The sequence below is a fragment of the Petaurus breviceps genome, unplaced genomic scaffold, assembly GCF_028583685.1.
Source record: "Petaurus breviceps papuanus isolate PSGF00001 unplaced genomic scaffold, PetGlider_PUasm1.0 688, whole genome shotgun sequence".
Classification (NCBI taxonomy): Eukaryota; Metazoa; Chordata; class Mammalia; order Diprotodontia; family Petauridae; genus Petaurus; species Petaurus breviceps.
In genome coordinates, this window is record NW_027186457.1 from 14232525 (window position 1) to 14257897 (window position 25373).

Below are 25373 nucleotides of genomic sequence, written 5' to 3' on the forward strand. Positions count from 1 at the left end.
AGACCAATACCTTTTATTCAGTCTTTGAATTGGTTTCAAGGAAGAGATTGGATCAGTAGAACCTATGGGCTTACAGCTACCATTTCTTTTTTCCCCCTGACATTTATTTTATTTTAAGCTTATGATCCCATAAATTCCTGTTACTATTTCTGCTTCATCTTCTCTCTACATTTCCCTCTCTGGCACTTGTCACACCATAGGCAAGCTTCTCTAAGGTTCAATCAATCAACAAGCACCTTTTAAGTACTTAGTATGGAGAAGAGGTGGTAGATGTTTGGATTACAAAGACAAAACATGAAAGATCCCATACTGAAAGTGCTTTAAAATGGATGTTGTTGTTTTGGGGAGCACTTCAAAAACCATAAAAAAAACTATGTATGAACCGTTGGTTGAGTGGTTGATCGCATGGAGAAGCCCATACCCCTCCCTCTGGCAAAGCTTAATTATCAGTAAACTGAACAGGTGGCCAAGATCCATGTGAGTAACCAGATGTGACAGGTGAGAATAAAACTAATGATGATCCCTGTGCTTAAATGCTCAATATTGAGCCTGGCCAGCCCTCTCCTCTCTTCTGTGCACAAATGTTTTTACTTTGCTAGATATAAAGATTGAGTTTGCCGTTTTAGCAATCTCCTTGTTGCTGGCTGGTGTCCGATAAGGAATGGAACAGTGGCCATTTGAAGGGCAGACATTAAGAGGCCAGATTGGGGAAAAAACATGTCTGAATTCATACCCATTATCTTTGGGGATCTTTGCTGAGAGTGTCTCTCAGTTCCTTGTCTCATCTTATATGTTAAACCCTATCTTTGAGTCTAAAGTGCTGTTGAAATGAGATCAAAAGCCCCAAGTGGATCAGTCTATATTTTGCATTATCCTTGCAAATATTTCCCTTCATTAGACCCCAATTTTTAAGAAATGGCTTATTTAGATACTTCCTTAAGGAACTGATAAAATGTCTAATACTGTTCTTCATGCAGGGCTTGTATAATTTAATTCCTGTTCTCTGGGTTGGTGGTTTCCAAAGTTCTTAAAGGGGACATGGGCTTATTCCATTCTGATTTTTCAACTGCTCTCAAGGGGAGTGTGATCAATCAGAAGCTGGGAAGATGGGGTCATATCCTGGGAAAGACAATTTTGGGGACTGTTTCCAATGCCACATTTACTTGTCTTTCTAAATTCTTCCTCTCCGACTCCACCTTATCTCTTGGCAGTGCAAGCTTCCAACACTTCTCATTTTCTGAGACTGTCATCAGCCTCTTAGGTTCCCAAGTACCCATAGGAGTAGATTCACTGGCGCCACTGGGCAAAATCATCTTCCACTCTCCCCAAATCCTAATGGTTTCAGTAGGAGTCTTCTGGGCAAAGGTTCCCAATTCAGGGACAGTGACTGGTAAAATATCCCCTCCCCCTTTTTGTATGGGACAGAATGAGTCACATGGGGTTAGCAACTGTGGATAGATTATGATCTGTACTAAAGATATCATTTCCACCCAAACCTACTCTACTTCTAAGTTCCCTTATCACTACCGTGACATGACCATTCTTCCAGTCATCCAAATTTTCACCACCCCCAAGTTATCTTTGACTCCTCCCTCACCCCACACAGCAATCAGTTATCAAATCTTGTCCTATCTCCAGATATCCCATATTCCTCTTCATTCATAAAGCCACCACCCAGATTCAGGGCCTTACCATCTTTTGAATGTCTACTTGTCCTTCATTCTTGAAGAGGACCATGACATGAGGGAGGTGATGCCATGCCACGTAAATGGATTGAAGTGGAGGGCTGTGCAATGCCACCAGCCTCACACTCTCCTCCGGAGCCATCATGTTCAGTGGCAAGACAAAGATCAGGATGAGTGGAGATGGCCCTCATGCTTACTGCAATAACCAGCAAGTGGTTTCCCTGCCTCAAGTTTGTCCCCTCTCCAATCCATCCTCCCCCACAAAGCTGTCAAAAGTTGTCTTAACGCACACTTCAGCCCCTACTCAAGAAATCTTAGCGATTCCTTGACTCTAGTACCAAATATTGTTTTTATTTTTTTCCTTTTAAAATTTCTATTTTGGTAGATATTTTATAATTTACACATTTATTAGTAATGTGTACAATTTATGAGAAAATATATGCTGAATGCTCCCCCGCCGTCCTGCCAGTGGAGGCTCCGGCAGCAGCAGAGCTCCCAGGCTCACTCTCGGGGCGGCGGCACGTCGGGACACCCCGGCCCCTCCAGCAGGGGGAAGGCTGCACGGGGGTCACGGCTCTTCCATCCGCACCGCCCCGCGGTCTAGGCACTGGAGGTGGCGCCGTCGGGGGTCTCCTCGGCGGCAGAGCCGTGGCGCCGCTCGGGCTGGGTCCCCAGGCCCCGGGCGGGGTTGAAGACTCCGTGCGTGGGTCGCTCGCACACGCAGCAGCGCGGGGAGGTGCGGAAGTGGCTCAGGGCGCAGGCCCGACAGAGGCAGTGGCCGCACGGGGCGGCCACGGGGCTGCGGAAGGGGCCGCGGCAGACGGGGCAGAAGCTGGACGCGCGGCCACGCTCGCCGTCGGCGCTCACCTCGTAGGCCGCGGCGTCGGGGGCGCCGTCGGGGCCGCCGCGGTCCTCGCGCTCCAGCTGCCAGCCGTGCTTGTAGTCGGAGCGGTCGTGCAGGAACTTGCAGCTGTGGCCGAAGCCACAGAAGCCCGTCTCCTTGTAGTCCTTGCACACGTCAGGCTGGTAGTCCCAGCGCACCGTGGCGCGCAGGTGCACGGGGGCGCGGACCGGGCCCTTGCGCGCCGGGCCTCCCTGGGGCTGGGGCTCGTGGGCCGCGTCCAGCTCGTAGCCGGCCGTGGCGCCCATATCCTCGGGCCCAGCCGGCTTGGCTGAGCGGCTGGACGGGTAGAGCACGGCCAGGGCCGAGGCGTGGGCCTCGTCTTCGCGGCGCCCGGCGCCCCCGCCGCTCCGCTGGATCATGGGGTTGGGGGTGGCCCGTTTCTTTTCGGGCCGGATGGCGGCCGGGCCCTCGTCGCTGCTGCTGTCGTCGTCGGGCTGCCCCTCCTCGGCCCCGCGTCTCCGGCGGCGGCCCGGAGGCCTTGGGCAGCCCGACTTCCGAAAGAGGAAGGGGCAGAGCGGCCCTGACGGCGCGGGCGAGGACGACGGTGCCTCCTCGGCCATGGCAGGGAGCGGGGACGGGGCAGGGTCGGTCGGTGCCTCGAGGGCTGGAGGTGGGTCCCGCCCCGGGGGCTTAGGTCTGAGCCTATGAGAGGACAGGGTGCGGGTGACGTCACGAGTCCCTAGCCTGGGGGCGGGGCGAGGTGTAAGTGCGCTGGGAAACATGGTAATAACTGTAATAGCTCGCAATTGTGTAGCGCTTCACGGGATGATATGTGGATCAGTGTAGAAATATACACGTATACGCATGCACAGGAATATAGATGCCTATTTGTATATATGACTACATATGAATGTGCACTTATATTCACATGCGTGTGTACGTCTGCATATTATTACTTAAATCACTCCATATAGTCATATATACACGTAAACACGTGGGGGGAGAAAGTGAGAGTGACAGCCTATTTGGTCCCCATTACAACCCCGGAAAGGAGCGACTGCCATTTTCACCCCCATTTTACAGATGGGGAAACTGAGGCAGGCAGCCTTCACTGAGATTTGCCATCACCCGGTAGTGAACATGGGAGGCAAGATTCTAACCTTCACCACCTAGCTCTTTCTAACCGGGGCAACAACAAGAATGATAAAAGAACTTTTATATCGGAGCTTCCAGCCCCGGGGTCTGGGAAGCACGCACTAATAATTATAGCTAGCATTTGTGTAGCTCAAGGGTTCAGTGTCCTAGACACCTTGGGTGGGCTGTGAATCCAATGGAGTTATTAGAATAATGTTTTTAAAATATATAAAATAAAATAAACATACAGGATTTTGAAGGAACTTCATTATATTGAAATTCAGTCAGCAGAATGTCAAAAAACAAAAACAGGTTTAAGGATCCTGGGGTAGGGCCCCCTTAACTATATGTCTTAATTGATCCTCAAAATTATTATTATTGTCCCCATGTTAGGGGGAAAAATAAAACCTCCGAGGCAAGGGCTACTGTTATTACCATTTTACAGGTGAGGAAACTGAGGCAGAGATGCAGTGACTTTGGGGGGGGGGGTGCCACACAGGCAGTATTTGAACTCAGATTTTCCTATCCATGAGCTACCTAACTGCTTATGTAAAGGGGGGTAATGAAGAATATTTTGTGAAGAAGAAAATCAAACCAGCACCAACCAAAGAAATTCATTAGTTATAGCAATGTTTGAGATGACTTCTTAAAACGAAACCCACCAAAGAGGCCCATTTCCAGACATCCCTTAACCCGGGTATTTGATGAGATGCTCCCAATACTTTGTCCAATTATACATCTTAACAAATGACAGTTGGCAGCCCTGGCCATTTTCTTTTGTATCTGCTCCAGGTCCAGATCACTCAGGTCTTTGCTTCCAGGACTGGTATAGACAGTTTATCCTAGTGAAAGAGGCAGCTGGGATACAGTTGACAGAGCTGGTCTCTGAGCCAGGAAGGCTTGGTTCAAGTTTGACCTCTCACAAATTGACTGTGTGACCTCAAGCAAGGGACTTCATCTCTCAGAGCCCTAAGCAGCTCTGTTCTCCAGTAAGTTATGGAGAAGGTGCCCTCTTGCACTAGTAGGTGTTTTCCTCTCCTGGGACATCTAGTATCAGTGACATCACAGGTTCTAGTCCCCATTTGTATTCTAGTGAAATATTCCAAAAGTGTGCTGTTGGGGTGGATGGGTGGGGAACAAACCCAAAACAAAACAAAAAACCACTGCAGATTGGAGAGAGAACTACTCCATGATTCTAAAAAATACCGATTAGGTTGTATCCCAAGTGCCTGCACATAAGGGGCTCTTAATCGCTTGTCCTTCGGTTGGCTTTATGCTTTTGTTGAGAAAAGGCAGCAGTGAAGAGGTGTGTTTGGCAGGTACATCCTCTACTGGAGATTCCTGAGATCCAAATGACTGGAGAGTCACTTGTAACTTGTGTCTGATGCTTAAACTAGAGAGTTTTCTCCAGAAGGTCTCAACATTCATCGAAATGCACATTACTTAAGTGAAAAATCTCCTCCTGCATATTCTGGCTTCTACCACGCAGAACCTCTCTGGGAAAAGGACTCTGATTGGTTTGTTTTCACTCCCCCAAGGGAAAGCCAAATACTTTTAATGTGTGGGGGAGTGGACATTAACTATATTGCTGACCATGCATAACAACAGGAGAAATGGAACATTTCTCACCAAATGGAATTGTTATGAGGGATGGGGCCAGCCAAGGAAAATCACTTTCAATTTATCTTGTTTGTTTAAATGCGTTATGATGATTGTAATTCTATCTCCATGTAAAGAAGAAAATAAAAAAAAGTAAAAGTAAAAAAAAAAAACCCAAAAAACAAAAAGCAGAGTTCACAAAGCTAAACCCGATACCACTGTGAGTAACGAAAACCAAAGGAAATATCACACTTTATAGAATCCCAACGCCCCCAGTTTTCCTGGTGTTGCTGTGGGAAAATTAAAATACATTGTGAGTCCTGCTGGTTTGTATTTTAAGGGCCCAGTCAGTCTTCCCTTTTCGACATGCTTCAAAATGCTTGGCGAGGCTGTAGGTCAGCCTAAAAGCATTAGGAAATGAGTGGGAGCTTGACCCTGAACTTTGGGATTTCTTGCTTTGTGGCTAAGGCAGAGTCCCGGGAGGGTTCCCTTAGGCTAATGGGATCTTTGCAGACAGGCACCAGCTATTACAGGAGGCATATAACTTAACCAAATGTTTTCCAAGCAAATGATGTTCTCTTTGTTACAGAAAGGCTGAAGCCTGTGGCTGCCTCCTACCAGATAGATGTGTGTATGTATATGTGTATATAAGTGTGTATATATGTATATACACACATATGCATATATGTATGTATACATATTTTTCCCAGCAGGAGTGGGGGCATCATTGACATTGATAGAAATGCACGTATAATTATTTCAGCCTATCAGACCGTGACCGAGATTGCATGTAATTGTAAAAAAAAAATGCCATCATCAGATGCAGTAGATATTGGAGCAATTAAGATGGACAGGTAGGAGGACGGCAGAGAATTCTGGAAAAAACTTCATGAAATAATGCAAAGTGACGAAAGCAATCAGAAAAATGGAATAGTGCTACTTATCATATGGGGAAGAGGGAATGAGAATGAGGGTCCTACAAATCCTAACGTTAACTTTTTGGAACAGGAGAGCCCAATCTGGGGAAATGAGAAAAGACCTTTCCCTCCTAGTTCAGTATAATTGATTTCCTTTGTAAAACTATGTATTTTATTTCATGCATTTAAATGTTCATTCCATGTATATTAAGGTTCAGATGAACTTTTAGAAACATAGTAAATTAATAGGCCTGACCACTGACCATGCTGTATTCTAAGGGAAACATGCACATAGCACATGAGCTCCTGACTGGCCTTCCAGGGATACAGATCACACAACATACCCAGTTCAGAGGTGCCTTCCACTTTCTGTCACAACTCTCCCAAGAGTTGGGCTAAGACTGACCAGGTTTTTATAGCTCTGAAGGTAGTACAATATTAGCCTAAATACTTAATTTAACTCAATAAAGTACGGGGATGTCTCAACCTCCTGCCTTGTGCACCGTGCCCTTGAGACTCCTTTGTTCTATGATCATTGCAGACATACAGGCCTGGCTCTGTAGAGGGTGTCCCAAAAGTCCTAGTGCAGGTGAAAGCTTTAGATAACCCTGTATAAAATTGTCATGTCCAAGAACTGTGAATGATATGTCTTGGGGAGACAGGGTCTGAAAAAATAGGCACTAAGGATATAAAAGACCCTCCTGGGGATAGATACAGGCTCTGGATTAGACTGTAAATGTACCAATAATGCTTTACCTTTGGCAATGGGAATCTAGATTTTCCCAGAAGTTAACTGAGCATTTGGATGGTATGGGGCCCTTGGTAAATGGGTAAAAATATTCCTGGGGTAGTTTACTGGGATCAGAGATGACAATCAGAGCCTTTTATGTTCACCAAAGCAACAAGACATTCTGAAGGAAGGACTTTGGGGACAGCTTGTGACAGGTAAGTCAAACTACTTTGTGGTCATGTCTCCACGGCCTTCCCTGAAACCTGGATGGAGATAGCCTAGAACTCTGAACCAGAGTTTGGGATAGCAATTTCTGCCAGACACTAGGGCCCTGACTCCAGCTCAGCTCCTGCCACCATTGACCAGAGAAGCAATTTCTACAGGAAAGGGGCAAGCTGTCCTCACCACCTGCCAACCAACTGCTACATATGGGGCAGAGAAATCATCATACCCTGAAGCAGCAAGGCCCACTTGAGGAAGAGATACAAAGGGTTTCCTATCTATGTGAGTCAAGATCCTACTATTTATTATCTCTGCCACTATCTCTCCTTGAACCCTGATGAATATAGATCCAGACCCAGAACCCAGGAGCAGGGTCCCCAAGAGCACTGATCCTACTTCTAGCCTAAGTCCTGCAGACATCACTGAGGGGAGAAATCACTGCGAAGAAAGGATCTACCTTCTTCCACACCACCAACTTCATCTCCTGGACCACCTGCCAGTCATGGGTGGATAAAGTTAAGAGCCCTGGGAATGGTAGCATCTCCCTCCCTCCTTTCCCCCTCTCAACTGCCTGCCTTGCTTCTCACTGAGCCCTCATAACCATTATCCTGGGAAGAGACCCCTTGGAGATGTGGCCTGGACATTGCTTGTGTAGACACTGAAAACAGAAGAGGGAAAGTTCTCACCACCAGGGTCCTTGGAACTGACAAATAGTCCAACATCAAAATCTCTCATGATTTCTCTCAGTAGAAATAACATGAAAGATCATGCATTACCATCTGCTTTGCTGCTGCACCCTAAGGACCACAAAACCTTTCCATCTGACTTGCTGCTGAAAGCTTCCATATGGGTCGTCTCCCCCATTACGATGTGAGCTCTCTGAGAGCTGGGATTTTATTGCTTTTCTCTTTGTCTCCCCAGTGCTCAGCACAGTGTTTTGTACAAAGTTAAGTGCTTAATGAATGCTAATTTATTTATTTCTAGGTTGCCTCTTTGTATTTCCCACAGATTAGTGATTGGAAATGACTTGATAACTGCTGAAAAGACCAGGTAGAGTAGTTAAGGGTAGAGCAGGATTGGAAGCTAAGGCTTCTCCTTTTCAGATGGTTCATTTAGGATGGGTAGGGAAGGGAAGGGAACTATACAGTGTGAGCTATCTATTGTGGGTCTGTTCCATGGACAAAAGTCATGTAATTCACTGCCTCCCCAGACAAGTGACCTACAAGAGATGTAGGGCCAGCCACATTGCTTCTGGATAGTCTCCCCTTCTCCTCTCTTTAATATTTAGAAGATGGTTTTGCTTTCTTATTGTTTTTAGTCTCTCGTCTCTGATGGTTCTGGAAAGAGCTAAGTATTAAAACCTTTCCAACATGACAGGGTTAGTCCATGTATCATGGATTAAATGAAGTCATGAGGCTCTCTGTTGGTTAGGAGTTTCTGCCAGCCTAATGGGGAGGGTGGGCCAGGGCCATCACCCGAGTCTAATCCTGCCCAGCATTTATGATTTTGGCATCAGTCAGTTTGGGTGTGCTTACTCTTAGAAGGGGCCAGCAGCGGAATGAGGCCTCTGAGCAGGTGCCCAACAAAATGGAAGGCTAATTGGAATCAAGAGACCGGAAGAGATGCACCTCCCCACTCTAGGGTGCTTGTCAGTTCATACATGATAGACGTAGAGTTTATCAGAGCACTCAGCCTGGAGGCAGGCATGTGAGTTCAAAGGTGACCTCAGACACTTGCCAGCTGTGTGACCCTGGCCACGTCACTAAACTGTTTGCCTCACTTGCCTTAACTGTAAAATGGGGATAATAGTATCTGCCTTCCAGGGTTAGGCTGTGTGGGATGAAAGGGGATAATATTTGTAAAACACTTAGCACAGTGCCTGATACACAGTAGGGTGTTCAGTAAATGTGCATTCCCTTCCTTCCTTCCTCCTCTCATCCCTCACCTTAAAAGAAGCCTCATATGCCATTTTACTGATGAGGAAACTGAGGTCTAGAATATACCAGGTGAGTGATTGGCCTGTGGTCATGCATGGAGGGAGTGTCAGAGGTAGGTCTTTGGATTCCTCAGTCCACCTTCTTCCCTTTGTACTGTGTTGGTCTCAATCTCTTGCTTTCTTGCAGTGGGAATATCTCAGTCATTTGGGCCAGAGGCATCCAGGGGGTGGTATAATGGATACGGAATGGAGTCAGGATATCTGAGTTCTACCATTTACTGCCAGAGTCGTCTGGATTAAGTCACTTGGAGCCCATGTGTATTGGCTGGTAAGCTGAAGAGCATCAGAAGAGGAGGACTTGAGTCTGAGCCATGTGGGAATCTGATGAAGGAAGTGGGAATGTTTAGTCTGAGAAGATGATAGCTGTGTTCAAGTACTTGGAGAGCTATTATATTGAAGAGGGCAGCTGGGTGGCTTGGTGGAGAGTGTGCTGGCCCTGGGGTCAGGAAGATCTGTCTTTGAGAGTTCAAATCTGGCCTCAGATGATTACTGGCTGTGTGGGCCTGGGCAAGCCCCTTCACCCTGTTTGCCTCAGTTTCCTCATCTGTAAAATGAGCAGGAGAAGCAAATGGCAAACCATTCTAGTATCTCCACCAAGAAAACCTCAAATGGGGTCATGAGGAGTTGGACGTGACTGAAACAACTCAGTAATTATAACAACAACAACATATTGAAGAGGGGTGGGACTTGTTTCATTTAGGCCAAAGGGTTGAAGAGCAATGGATGGAAATGGAAAAGATTTAGGCTTGGCATCAGGGAAAAAGCTAACAAACCCTAAAACCTAGGACCTAGTTATCCTTGAATGAAATGGGCTGCCTTAGGGCTTAATAGATTCCCCCTTGTTGGAAATTCAGAGGCTGAATGGCCATTCCTTAGGTATAGTGTGGAGGGGATCTTTTTTGGGTTAGAGTCAGATTAGATAACCAGTGAGGTCCTTTCTGATTCTAAATTCTGTGATTGTGTAATTTTGCTTTTCTGGGCCTCAGTTTATCTATCTATAAAATGAGTGGGTTGGAGCAGATGGTTGCCAAGGCCCCTTCTAGCTCTAACATTCTATCCTTAATGAATATTTAGCTTTTATTAAATGGCAATGGGGAGGTTGTGCTGTGGACTGAGAGAAGAGAAGTCTGTAGTATAAGGCTTGTAGGACATGCAGATGCCTGAGGGTGATGGATACCTTACAGGAAGTCATACGTTTGTCTTTAATCTTATTGTCTTCCCTATGAGATTCACCTTCTTCCTTCCCCTTCTTGTCCCTACCCCATTCCTCCACTGGCTCCCACTTCTATAGGGAAGCAAAGCAGGACATTTAGGAATAGGAAAAAATCACTTGATTTGAATGACAAACACCCAGAATATCATGGCCTTTTATGAAAATGTTTACTACAGGGCAATTTTCTACATGGATGAGAATTGAGCTCAGTTGTGAAAGATGAGATACGTGATCCTGAAACTCAATCTTCAGAGCACGTTGTCCTCACTCAGATACTCTCGGGATTAAGTTGTGACATGGCCTCTAAGTAGTAAAATGCCTGATTTTCCACATACAATTCTCAGGGAAAACAGAAACATGTCACATGAGTTCTGTAGATGGAAAGTAGCCAGGGCCACAACACTAGGAAGACAAGATGGAAAGATTCTATATCACCACAATGGAAATGCTACAAGCTGCTTGGATTTGCTACGTGCACATAACCCTGATTCTCACAGGGATTGGGTTGGTCCAACAAGGGATTGCCAGCCATGAAGGCTGTGCAAAACTAGCTTAAATATATGCTTCTTCTCTATGAGGCATGGGGAAGTCTCAACCTCATCCCTAGGGCTTTCCATTCCATATTTATTACCAGCATAAAGCATTGACCCTGTACAAAAAAGACTGTGTAGGGAAGTGAAGCAATTGCAAGGTTTGTCTTTAGGCTTTCTGAGAGCCATTGAAGGCTTTTGAGTTTTGAGTGGGGTTGGGTGACATGATCAGATCTGCATTTCAAGGATATCAGTCAGTAGCTGAATGGAGGATAAATTGGAGAAGAGAGATTGGAAGTCGGGAGACCAATTAGGATGTCATTGTGTTACTCAAGATTCTAGAATATAAAAAGGGATGAGGGCCTAGACTTGGGTAATTTTGTGGGTGGAGAAAAGGGGACCAAAGAAAGATGTTGACTAGACTTAGTCACTGACTGGGTGTTGGGGTTGAGGGAGAGGGATGAGTCAAGTATGACTTCAAAGCTGTAAACCTGTTGTGACTGGAAGAATGATGGAGCTATTAATAGAAATGGAGAAGATTAGAGGTAGAAAGTGGGTCCTGTTTTGGACATGTTGAGTTTGACATGTTTAGGAGACATCTGGACGGAGATGTCCAGCAGATAGTAGTACAAGCCTGGAGTGTAAGAGTGTGATTAGAAGTGGACATAGAGGTATATCCAGATTGATCACCTTTAAGGGTATTTATTTTTGAAAAAAAGAATGGGGGGGGTCCTTGATGACCCAAAATAATGAAACTATGATGGTGGAATTGCAGCTTTTATATTTGAGCAGGGGAAAGTTCTGTGCCCTCACAAGTCACATTGCCTAATAATGCATTTTTACACTTCTTGTTCTGTTCAATTCCCACAGCATTTCTGCGAGGTCAGTTATGAAGGTGAGGTCATTATTTAATAGCTAAGAAAACTGAGGTTCAGAAAGTTCAAGTGATTTACTTGAGGTTACATAGCTTGATAAGTGGGAGAATCTGAGTTCCAACTCAGGACTGACTCTAAGACTCCATGTTTAATGTCTTCCCCCCTTTGATGTACCATAATCCCTGTCTGTTCCTAAAGCCAACTTCATGGATGTGCCCAATTTTCTCCATCTCTGTCTCTGTCTTCTCTTTCTCTGTCCTCTTCCCCCCTCCCTTTCTTCCCCCTCTCCCCCCATACTTACCTACACCCTTGCAATACCCAAAAGATTGTGTAAGATACAATTCAGAAAGGAAGAGGATAAAAAAAACTGGACCATGACGGCTCCTGACAAGTGAGGAGACACTGTGGAAAGGATAGAAATCTCACCCCAACTATAGAACATTGAGGAGGATCCAGAATGGAAGGCTAAGCATTTTTGCATGGAGGAAAGAAAGGTTAGTAACAACTGAAATTCAGAAATGTAAGTGAAAACAACTTTGGGGCAAGGAAGACCAAAGAGGAGATTGACAGACGTTGGAGGGGCTCCAGAAAAAAACAAGGACACTGTTGCGGAACTGAATTGTTTCTACCATTCTGGAAAGCAATTTAAAACTATGCCTGGGGAAGCTACCAAACTGTCCATACCCTGTGACCTAGCTACACCATTACTAGGCCAATACCCCAAAGAAATAAAAGAAGGCAGAAAAAGATCTGTACAGGCACACCTCATTTCATTGCACGTTGCTTTTTTGTGCTTCACAGATCATTGTGGTTTTTACAAATTAAAGGTTTGTGGCAACCTTGAATTGAGCATCAGTGCCATTTTTCCAATAGGGTGTGCTTATGTCATATCTCTGTCCCATTTTGTTATTTCTCACAATATTTCAAACTTTTTCATTATTATTATATTTGTTACGGTGATCTGTGATCTTTGATTTTTATTGTTTTGGGGTGCCATGAACTATGCTCATATAAGAAGGCAAATTTAATAAGTGTTTTTCATGTCCTGCCTGTTCCACCAACTGTCCTTTCCCCTATCTCTCTCCCTCTTCTCCAGCTCCCCTATTCCTTGAGACACAACGATATTGAAATTAGGTCAGTTAATAACCCTATGATGGCTTCTAAGTATTCAGCTGAAAGAAAGAATCATTTGGCACAGCAAACTTCATTGTTGTCTTATTTTTTAAAATTTCCAGCCTTCAGCAACCTCCACCTGATCAGTCAGCAGCTGGCAGCATCATGGCAGGACTTCCACCAGCAAAAAAGATTAGGATTTGCAGTACTTTAAAAATTAAGTTATGTACATTAAAAAAAAAGCAGTTGGGGTTAAGTAACTTGCCCAAGGTTACATGGCCAGTTTATTTTGTGTGGGTGTTAAGTATCTGAGGCCAGAACCAATCCCGGGTCCTCCCGACTCTGGGGATGGCGCTTTTACTCCCTGCACCACCTGGCCGCCCCGGTTATGTGCATTTTTTAAAGACATAATACTGTTGAACACACAGTAGGCTACATTGTAGCATAAATATGACTTTTATATGTGCTGAGAAACAGAATTTCATGTGACTTGCTTTATTGCGTCGGTCTGGAATTGAACCCACAATATCTCCAAGGTATGCCTGTATACAAAAATATTTGGAGCAGCTTTTTTTGGTGAGAACCAAAGAACTGGAAACTAAGATGGTATACTCTTATAATAATAATAATGATAAAACAATAATAATATCAATGTTAATGATATATATATATATATTACTAATAATAGTTTCATATAGCACCTACTGTGTGCTGGGTGCTACTAAGTGCTTTACAGATATCTCATTTTATCCTTACAACAACCCTGGAAGGGAGGTACTATTATTTCTCCCATTTTATAGTTGAGGAGACCAAGGCAAACAGAGGTTAAGGGACTTGCCCAGGGTCACATAGCTAGTTAGTACTTGAGGCTAAATTTGAGTTCAGGTCTTCCTGACTCTAATCCCAGCATTCTGCCCACTGTGCCACCTAGGGAAAGGCTAACCAAATTGTGGTACATGGTTGTAATGGAATATTATTGTGCTACAAAAAATGAGGAAATGGACAATTCCAGAGGAAACTAGGAAGAACTTTATAATGTGATAAAGAGCAAGGAGAACAATCTATATGATGAGATTGAGAAAAGCAATTTGGAAAGACTTTAGAACTCTAATCAATGCAATGATAAACCACAACTCCAAAAGAATGGAGATAGATTATGGCACCTCGTGATCGAGACATGTTGAACTTAAAATTCAGAGAGATAAGACTTTGTGGCAGTTTGTTTTACTAAACTTTGTAGGTATGTTGATTTCACTTATTTATTTTTAATTGGTCACTGGAATGTGGAGGGGATAGAAGGAAAGGAAAATTAATTGAAAAGATGAAATTAAATAAATAAAAAATTTGAAATTCAATTTTGTTTCTTTAAAGGGGTCCTAAAGGATGTGTCCAGAAGGGTTTTTTGACTATTTACTCAGATGGCATTCTTTCAAATCCATTTGACATTACAAGATGCCACAATTTTGTAATGCCACGAGTTGGATGTCTCCCTGCTTTCTTCCCCCTTACTATTTTCAGCTTAGAAAAGGAGGAATCAGGAAATGTCATCCCCAAAGCTCTTGTAGCCCAGCCAATTTACATGTAATCTACATATACAAGACTTGTTAAAGTAAGTACGGCTAGAGGGACCTGTCATAGTCATGCATCTCTGGGGGACATCTTCTCCCTTGTACGTATTCTTCACCCCAACAACGTTGTCACCCATCTTCTCACTGTGTTCCCATTGCCACTCTGCTATAGCAGAGTTGGCAGATGCTTTGGTTGGGGGCTGAAATGTAGCTTTATGCCTCAGTTCATCTATCAAAATGACAGAATACGTTGCCTGCATCAAATCTGGCTTAATGCCCAGTGTAGCAATGAGATCTACACCCTGGGCAATTCCATACTCTCCCTCTTAGAGCATCATTTCCTGGTTATCACACATGGGCACATCCTCATATAGTTGGTAGCTGTAGCAAAGCAGGACCAACTGGTGCCATCTTCTCCCACACCCCATCCCCTCTTCTGAATTCCCCCATAACTGTAAAAGAAACTATCACCCTCCCCGTCACTCAGGTTTGAAAGCTCAGTGTCATCATTTTCATCCCTTGTCCCATATATTCTAATACATCCCTAAATCTTGTAATTTCTGCCTTTACAACATCTATCCATCATCACCACCATCACCCTAGTTCAGGACTATTGTTAATAGCCTCCAAATTTGTACCCCTGCCTCAACTCTCCCTACTCCAGCCCACCTCCTCCACTCAGCTGCCAAAGTGATCGTGCCACCTCCCTGTTCAATAATGCACTGAATGGCTTCCTATCATCTATAAAATCTATATAAATCTACAAAATCTATATAAATCTATAAAAGTCCCCTGGCATTTAGGGCCCTTTGCCACTTGGCCCCTTCTTCTCACGTGTGGCCCAGTCACACTTGTCTACGTGTTGTACCTTGAATATGATGCTGAAGCTCCCACCTCTGCCTTTGCCCTGGCCATCTTTCATGCCTGGAATGCTCCCACCTCTTATATCGTTTGCCTTCTATTTTAAGAATTGACTTGCTACCTCCTGCAATACATCTCCCCCCTGCTCCCCCAGTCACACAGGCTTTTTCCTCTAAGCTTACCTTCCTTCTGTTTTGTATGTAACACATATAACTATTTATTTACATGTTGTCTCTCCTATTAGAATGTAAGCCCTTGAGGGCAGGTTCCATTTTTGTTTTTCTTCCCTTATATCCTCATCTCTTAGCACAGTACCTGGCATATTTGTGGTTGTTGTTTTAAAATTTATTTTAGTTTCAATTCAGGAAACAAAACAAGCATTTCCACAACACAGTATCATTAAAAAGATGATTGCACATGAAACTGCAAATCGACCATGTACAACTTGTTGTTCTTTCCAAATACACAACAAAGTTATCATGTAAATTTTCCCCCTTTTTTCCTCCCTCCCTCCCCCAACCCAGAGATGGCTACCATTATCTATAAATAGGTACATATGTGTAAAATTATTCTGTGCATCTATTTATCAGTTCTTTCTCTGGATGCAGATAGCTTCTCTCTTTATATGTCCTTTATTTTTAATTTGTGTATATGTAATAGTCAATTGTTGCCGAGTCTTTTCAGTTATATCAGACACTTCAAGAGCCCACATTTGGGGTTTTCTTGGCAGAGATACTGGAGTGGTTTGGCATTGCCTTCTCCAGCTCATTTTACAGATGAGGAAATGAGGCAAATAGGGTAAAGTGACTTGCCCAAGGTCCTACAGCTATTAAGTGTTTGAGGTTGGATTTGAACTTGGGTTCTCCTGGCTCCAGGCTTAGCATTCTATCCACTGTGCCACCTTGCTGCCCTGCCTAGCTTATGGTAGGCACTTACTCAATGCTTGCTGCTAGATTGATAATAGCAATAATTGCCTATGTCCTATGCTGACCAGGTTTTTACATTGCCTGTGTTTGGTAGAGGGGGATGTCTAGGACACAGGGGAAGTAGGCGGGGATGGCATAGGGTAGTTTACATTATTTGCCCCCCATTGCATGCCTCTGTGTATCTTCTATGTGAGTAAGGGATCAGGTTGGGCACAGTGCCTGGGTCTATGATATCACTAGACTAGGGAATGAGGAAACTCTTCTTACCAAGGTAGGTTGGGGCATTCTTGACATCTTAAAGTCTTAGAGAATGTAAATTATTGTTCTGGGTTAAAAAATCAGGATGTGTCAGAGGAAGGACTTGAAACCAGGTCCTCTGGGCTAAAAGGTCAGCTTTTTCTTTATCTGTTATACAACACTCCTTTAGAATAAAAGTGGAAACAAGTGAATTATCTAGGAGCTTCTGGTGGAAGTAGGAGGTGTTGAGTCTACAAAGACATACTTTCATGGTCTATCATGAACAATAGCTACAATTTACTTAGCACTTGAAGGTGTGCAAAGAGATTTACAGATTGTTTTATCCTCACACCTATGTGGAAGGTGCCGTTATTATCCTCATTTTGCAGATGGGGAAACTGAGGCAAACAGTAGTTAGGTGACTTGCTCAAGGTCATACATCTAGTAAGTGTTAGTGTCAGGTTCTTTTTTTCCCCTTCTCCAAGTCCAGTACTCTAATTCATTGTACCATTTATTTACAATTGGACAATCTAATTCAATGATAGAGGATTAAGCTCATTCATTAAGTGTTAATTAATTAAGGCATCTTGACTCAGATTCATACTTTAATGTTATCTGTGCCCTGTTTCCTAAGTAATATGGCACCCAACCATGAACCATACAAGATGCCCATTCATACTACTAGAAACGATTGATTGACTATTTTGCCTGGAAGGTAGAGCAACTAAGGGCCAAATACCACAACAATAAGGAAAATAGGAGAGGGAAACATCTCAGTGAAGTAAGAGTATTGAGTATTCTCAGACTCTCAGCTGTCATCTGCCTTCTCCTTCTTTCAGATACACTATGCTGCAACTCACACAAGGCTTGCACTGTCCTGTCCAGGATGACTGAAAGCAGAGGTGAGCTAGCTTAAAGACCCCCTCCTTTCCCCGTGGGTATGGGTGAACCCTCTGCTGCTCATCTCCAGGGCCCAGCTCTGGAGAAATCCTTCACTCCAGTGCTGGTTGTTATGCTCACACCAGGCACTTATTGTTTATCGGTTGATGCAGATTACACTCTTAGAGATCCCATATTTTGGTGACTGCTTCCTAGGTCTCAATTTCCTTATCTGTGAAATGAGGAGACTGGACCAGACCATCTCTAGGGTCTCTATAGCTTTTGACAGCTTGTGATTCCATGCCAAACCTATGGCATTAGAGCAGAGAGAACAGGCAAGGAAAGAAATCTGTCCTTTCCCTTCCCCTGCCCTCCCCCATTCCTTTTCTCACCATGATCTAAATCACATAGAAGTCTGAGAGTCAGGCAAATAGTCCAGGCAAGGCAGAGGTATCTGGGGACCAGGTGTCACATGTCAGCTTCTTCCTCCTCCAGCCACAGCCTCTGACTCCATTAGGCACAGATTAATGATGCTACCACTGCAAATAATCAGCACTGGCTGCTGCATATGTGACCTAAACCAAGGCTGGATACAGATGCTGGCTAATGTCATCTTGGTTCCATTAACTACAGACACCTGTTCATGGGGTAAAGCAGGGGAGAGAAGATCATAACTGCAACTCTGAAAATATTATAGTGAGGGCAGAGACAAGGAACAAATAGGGAGATACACTCTTTTTAGAAAATGACTCTTCAAATGAAATGAAAACCTGGAACTGAAAAGTGCATCCATAGCAAGAAGCAGAGAACTATGTGTATGAATGAATGGGCTTGTCCCATCCATCTTTGTTTCTGAGCATGTTTTTAAGGATATGCATATTAGATGCACTTCTCTCCCCATATATCTCTCTGCCTGTATCAATCCATAAATAAAATATACAGCTGCTATGCTAAAAGGTATTGCTTGTCTGCAAGATTCCTGCAGGTTAATTTCTCCTGCAGAGGGAACTGCCCTGGTTTACATTGACTTTCAATGACCTACTTGCATGCATGGATCCAGACCTGCTTTTTCACAAGTGGCCTGTCTTGTATGTGTGTAAGCAGGTATTCCTTGTGCTTATATTATTTCTGTATTCTTCAAGCTCCTGGAAATCTGCAGGAAAAAAACCCATATATAAAAAGTGCCTCCTTCAATCCTATTTTTAGTTTGGAAACCTGACATGAACAGACATTATAGAAAATGGCTTCCCAAAAAATTGAAAGAGAAAAGAAAGATTTTTGTTTGTATTCTCTATCATCATTATGGATGTCGATGTTATTGTTATTAACATTTTAGTAATTGGGAATCACCTTTCCTTTTACTTCAGGGTTTCCCCTCTCTCCCCCATAAGAGAGTGAGACCTTCAGAATGGATTTTCCTTCACAACTGGATATTAATGAAATGGCTGGCTTTGTGTTGTTGAATATTATCTGATGGTGAAGTTGGTGCCTATGAATTTCGGGATGTTACTGTCGATCTCAGCAGCTTATCTCAGTGTGGTTTGGACTAAAATGGGAAAGTCCTGAATAATGTGACACTGAAGTATTGGGTATTCTCAGAATGAAGAGTTGGTTTAATCACCATTATCAGATTAAAAAAATATAATTCCTGCAGCCCTTATTAATGCTGAAAAGTTTAATTTTCTGGTAATGACCAGTATGTGGATGGCACTGCAGCCTTCGAGGTAAGATTTATAGTTAAGCCAAAGATTCAATGAGGGACCAGGGAATAAAGGAAGAAAAGGCATTTTTTCATAAATCTTTTTTACTTATATAAATCATTCTATTCTACTCTCTATGGTGATATTTTTCTGAAATAAAAAAACAGTAAAATAAATGAGAGATGATAGAAGATTAATTTATATAGAATGTTACAGAATGCAATCACAGCAGAGAAAACTGTTCAGTGCATTGAGAATTATTTTGCTTCTTGTAAACTAGATTACAAAAAGTTGGATAAAAAAATCAATGAACTATTATTTATGTTCCATTTAATCTAGGTGTTTTAATAACATCTATCTGACCAGCTTCAGTATTGATTTCCATTGCCTAGGGATACATTTAGCAAAAAACCAAAAAACCAAAAACCAAAACAAAACCCAACAACTACCCTCTTGCCAGCTTGCTTTTGCTGTTAGAAAGGACCCATTGCATTATAATTATTACCATTATCACTATTATTACTAGAAACTCATAGTCCTGAAACACATACATCTGTCTTTCACCTGATAGACATCCCCAAATAGCTCAGAATCCAAATCCCTATCCAGCCTTTCAAAACTTGATACAATGATGGGAAAAAGTTTGCAACAAGGAGTAATAGAAACCCGGCTGAACAGAATGCTTTGCCTGAGGCAAAAATCAGAATTTCCGGTTCCTCCTCCACATTAGCATTTTCCTAGTGAGTCAACTGTGTTCTAAATGGGCCACTGAAATGATAAGCAAGGCAGGGAATTAGCATACAAAGGAAAGAATGAGGGAAAACCACCACAATACTAGAAAACCAATGGATCTGTGCAGGAATACATATGGCTGTGTTTATAATATCATGATTATGAATATTCCAATGGATAAATTCCAAACTAACCTTCAGGATTTAGAATCACCTTTCCAATCAGAATTTTAAAGAACTGGGTTACTGTACTGTACAGTCATGGATTAGATGAAATCTAAGGTCCCTGCTGACTTTCATTTATTAGTTAAATGGTTCTTAACCTGGGATCCTTGAACTTGTTTTTTAAAATACATGGATAACTGCATTTTGAGGTAATTGGTTTCCTTTGCAGTGTCATGTATTTTATTTTATGCATTTTAAAACGTTATTCTGAGGAGTCCATAGAAAGTGTCCAGTATCCAAAAAAAGTTCAAAACCTCTGGGCTATCGGAGGAAGAGGTGTTGGCTCCTAAAGGTCAAATGAGATTATATATAAAGTGCTTTGTAAACCTCAAATGACCGTCAGTTATTATTATTAATTATTGTTACACTCATGGGCCCACTGTATTCTCTCTCTCTTTCAATCCCCCTAGCAGGCTGCCTAGCTCCCCACTTCTGGCATTACCACAAATACTCCCTCCTTAGGCAGCATCTCTTTGTTACCATGTCCATGTCAACTGTACCACTTTGGGAGGTCCAGGAAGAGTTGGGAGTGATTTATGGGTCATTCTGTGCTTAGATTCCAAATGCCCACTGCCTCTCTGTGCAGGCCTGTTGGGCTGCATTTTCTTTGACACTGAAATTCCCACCATTGTCCACTGTACACTCCACTGTATGGGTCTTTTCATTATTTCTTAGTGCATTTTGATCATTGCCATCTAGAGCCCAGGAATATTCAAAAAGGCTGTATTTCTCAGTATGGCAGAGTTGCTGTTTTCTCCAATATCACTTAATGGTGGTGATGGCCATTGGATCATATGGATTTTAGATATAGAGACAGAAAAACTCTCAGAGGCTGTCTAGCCCCATGAGCCCAGGGAGGATAAGTAATTTTCCTAGGGTCACACAGATCAGAGGCAGGGTCTGAACCCATATCCACTGACCCCAAAGACAGTTTCCATTTTGTTCCTGACAATGCTTCCTCAAACCATGGTGGTCTGTGAGTGTTTGGATAAGATAAGGGCAGTGGAGAGGAGGACAGCCATATTTCCCTTGGCTGGATCTGTGATTGGGTTGTTGCAGAGAATTCCTTATATGGAAACTCCACCTATGCAAAACTCTGCATTTTACTGTCTTAGAGAGCTGCCTAGAACACTAAAAGATGAAGGGACTTTCCCAGGGTCGCATAGACAATTTATGTGAGAGGCAGAACTCAAACCCAGTTCTTCCAGATTCCAGGGCAGGCCTCCCTTTGCATAGCTATACCATAGCCATATTACTAAATGAATAAAAGCAACATTTTTCTGGATATAGGCAATCAGGACCTACCATGCTAACTCTTAAACAAAAAAGGAGGAGAATGATATTTATGAATCCATGTGCACATGTGTGTATATATACATACATGTATGTGTACACATACACACAGACAGTATATAAAGGCAGCAACTTGAGTTCCTTTGGGAAAAGTTCCCTATGAAAAACATTTCTACACACATGTATATATACATTATATATCCATGCATCTATATTCACATATAAATATATTAATACATGTACTAATATGAATACATATATATTCTATGTACATATGTAGAAAAAGAAATGATGTTTCCTCTCTATATGTGTGTATACATATATAGCTATGTGTGTATACATATATAGCTACACAAACATATATATATATGCATACTGGGGACACTTTCTTTTTCTCTATCTATATAGAGAGAATATACATATATATTTATACACACACAGACATATATGAACTGGGAGCATCGTTTCTTTATCTAGTTGATAAAAGTAGACTTGGAACACTCTAGTTTCTTACTGGGATCCTGCACTTTGGTCTTTTGGGCCAAACTTTCAAGGAGCCTCTTGGTGACAGAACGGTACAATTTTACACAGACATGCAAAGCATGACCTTAGGAGTAGGTGTTCAAAGGCTGGGTTTGTGCTGGCTATGGGACTGATGGCTAGCTAAGGGTGCCCATTAAAGACCTTTGTGGGCAAGACACTTTATATGATCATGACCCATGTTTGCTTTGAGTTCATTGTTTGATCACTCATAACACCTTGCACTGATTTACAATAATTCATCACTTCTCAGGGCAGGGCAGGGCAGGGCAGGGAAGGAAGTAAAGCAGAGGCAGCACGGTGGAATGGAAATTGTGTTGGATTTGTAGGCAGAGAACCCTGGTTCAAATCCCGGGTCTGCCACTTCCTCCTCTGGCTCGTCTGGGTCTCAGCTTCCTCAGCTGTAAAATGAAAGTGTTGCACTAGATGGTCTTCTAAGATGCCTTTGGCCCTGTTTTTGAAGGCCTAGGAGGGCTATGTGGACCACTTTTCCTCTGTTTTGTTCTATAGCTCTCTGCTTGTCCTTCCAGCCTAAAGATCTAAATCGTCATTTCTGGGGATGGCCGATTACCTCTGCATGGTGAAGCTCATGTATCTAAACCACGGTCCAAGTGCTTCCGCTTGACAGATGCTGCCGTTTAAAAATAGATCCCCAAGGATTTCAGGGTGCTCCTCTTCAGCTGAACCGCTTCCCTTTCTCATCTGGTCTGTCCTTATGCTCCAGGCTGAACGGGACATGGCACAGGACTCCATGGAATGGTGTTTTGTGTTTTTTCCTACTGGGCCACAAGAAGCCACTTCTTAGCTCTTGGAGAATTCCAGGGGCCTTCACACCAGCAGATTTCATCTGAAGGCTTGTTTCTGGAGCCTTCCTCATCCAGTTCCTTTGGACAAAGTTTTGTGGCAATTCTGCGTCAAGCAAGTCTACTGGAGCCATTTTGCCAACACCACGTTCTCATCTTGAGTCTCTGTGTCACATTTTGGTAATTCGCACAATATTTACTAATTATTTTCATTGTTATTACATATGTTACGGTGATCAGAGACCAGTGCTCTTTGATGTTACTATTCTGACTGTTTCGTTACACCTATATACGATGGTGGACTTCATAAAATGTTGTGTATCTTCTAGCTGTTCTACCCGCTGGCCATTCCCCCTCTCCTTGACCTCCCCATTCCCTGAGACACAACTGTTTGAAACTAGGCCAATGAATAACCCTACAATGGCCTCTAAGTGTTCAGCGAAAGGAAGAGACAATCTATAGGCAAACTTCATTGTTGTCTCATTTTAAGAAATTGCCACAGCCATGCCAGCCTTGAACAACCATCACTGTGATCAGTCAGCAGCCATCAATACTGAGGAAAGACTGTTGGGCAGCAAAAAGATTATGCCTTGCTGAAGGTTCAGATGATGGTTATTTTTTAGCAATAAAGTATTTTTAAATTTAAGTTACTTACATTGTTTTTTAGACATAATACTATTGTGCACTTAATAGACTATGGTATAGCGTAATCATAACTTTTATATGCATTGGGAAACCAAAAAAATTTGCATGACTTGCTTTATTGTGCTATTCATTTTATTGTAGTGATCTGGAACCAAACCCAAAATGTCTCAGAGATATGCCTATATATAACTATTAAGCTAGTTGGAATTGGAGATTTGAATGAGGGAATCTGGAGAGAGTATTCCAGCCAAACCCTGGAGGAGAATTGTTTAGAAGAAGGAGGAAGGTACAGAAGACCAGCATCTATATCTTGGTTTGGCTTTGCCCTCTATAACCCTCTCTCCTCCTCCTTCTCCACACACACAAGCACACACACAAGCACACACACACACACACACATATTTTGGACTTCCTATCTTTCCTTTGGTGTTCTAGAAGCCTCCTTGGAATTGCTGATGGCAGGGTTTTAATTGTGAGCCAAAGATAAAGATTCAAGGCTCTGCAAAAGAGCAAAGCAAAAACAAAAAAATAACATTATGTCTTCAGGGGACAAGTTGAGGACTCCAGCAAAGGGACTCTCTAGGACCTGGGAGTTAGCCTTTTGCCACATGCTATCTAGGCTTGAGCCCATTTTTCTTCTTTTTAAAAGCTAATTAAATCTAGCCAAGTGGATAGCAATTGATAACCATGGCTGGAAGCATATTAGTTGGGGAGGGGATGGGAGCTATGTGGCATTAAAAAGATATTCCCCAATCCCCATTCCAGACCATCACAGCCACTCCTAGAACTCTGAAGGGACAAATACCCAGCCTTTCTCTTGGGGTCCTAATTCATTAGCACATGTGGGAATTGGGATTAAAAAAAATAAACCCCAAGGCCAGAGCCTCTATGTGCTCTGTAGACATGAAGGAATGGCTGGTGCAAATGCCAAGAGGTGAGGGTTGGAGGACTGAGACTGGATAATAGCAGACAAGGCTCTGAGCTGGGGAGAGTTGGGGTTAAATTCACTAGAAGAGGCAGTAAACAAAACTGTCCTCTAGCAGCTGCAAGGGCTTAATTCCCTTCCAGACTGATTTGCTTTTCATCAGCAGGATTATCTCCAAGGTGTGGCACAGAAAGATGAACCCCTATGCTCGATTTTTCAGGGACCCCATTTTTTTTTTCATCTGAGCATTTGAAAGGTTTTTGCCTGTTAGCACAAATTGAGGCCAGAGATTAAAGACTTTGGATCTTCCTGAGCAGCACTTTGGGAAAAGCTCCTGGAAGTGGCTGCATCTCTGTTTTTCCTCATGTGTAAAGTTGATGGAATAATCTCATGAAATTGAACGTAATTTCAAAAACATATTTGTGACAGATTCCCAGGGTTATGGTGATTTACTGACTGATATTTGACACATTTGCAAAATGCATAATTTGCAATTCCTGCAAATCTCCTTACACTTAGACTGTCATCTTCTTTTTGAAAAGATGGTACCTTTCTTCTAGCCAATTATTCTCTGGTTCAATCACACAAAGTTTATGCTTGGTGCACCCCAGTGATGCCAAAAAATCACTAAAAGCAAATGACTGGAACTGATTTTTTTAAGACCTTGGATGGGAGCCTGCCAGAGTATTTTTTCTTCTATTTTTTAGTTCTCCAGGGAGAGCTTGGAGTGTTTCCTCTAGGAGAGCTTGAGGCTCTCAGATTGACCTCTGGAGATAGTGTGGTGAAATCACTAATTCAATAAGGCAAGCTTTCCCCATCCCTAGAGGAGCCCTTATTCCCAAACAATTGGGAGGCACGTAATGGGATGATTCCAGGGCAGGCCACAATGGAAAGATGACCCAACATTATAATTTCAACATTTTGTTTTTGCTAAAATGCCTTAGGCCCATGGGCTCATAAATTCAGACCTAGAAAGGATCTCTCTAGAAGTCAACTAGCCCAACCAACCTCCTCATTCTATAAACTGAAGTCCAGAGAAGTGAAATCATTTTGCCCAAAGTCCAAGAGGTAGTAAATGGCAGAGCTAGGATTTGAACTCAGATCCTTTGTTTAACACAGTGCCTGGTACACAGTAGCCACTTAACGTTTATTGATTGCTTGGCTCCAGATCTAGGACGAATT

At 43.0% G+C, this 25373-nt stretch overlaps 2 protein-coding genes across 3 annotated transcripts in view; both read right to left on the reverse strand.

Moving 5' to 3' along the window:
- SLC9A9 (solute carrier family 9 member A9) overlaps nt 1-25373 on the reverse strand; it is a 741333-nt gene that overhangs the window by 21092 nt on the left and 694868 nt on the right. The gene's annotated exons all lie outside the window — the stretch shown is intronic.
- On the reverse strand, nt 2286-3149 carry LOC138174177 (E3 ubiquitin-protein ligase RNF113A-like). The gene has a single exon (XM_069104396.1). It carries the CDS (start codon nt 3147-3149, stop codon nt 2286-2288), a length of 864 nt encoding a protein of 287 aa, XP_068960497.1.

Bases quoted from the DNA above. Each gene is read 5' to 3' on its own strand.
- LOC138174177 (XM_069104396.1), bottom strand. From the start codon at position 3,149: ATGGCCGAGGAGGCACCGTCGTCCTCGCCCGCGCCGTCAGGGCCGCTC.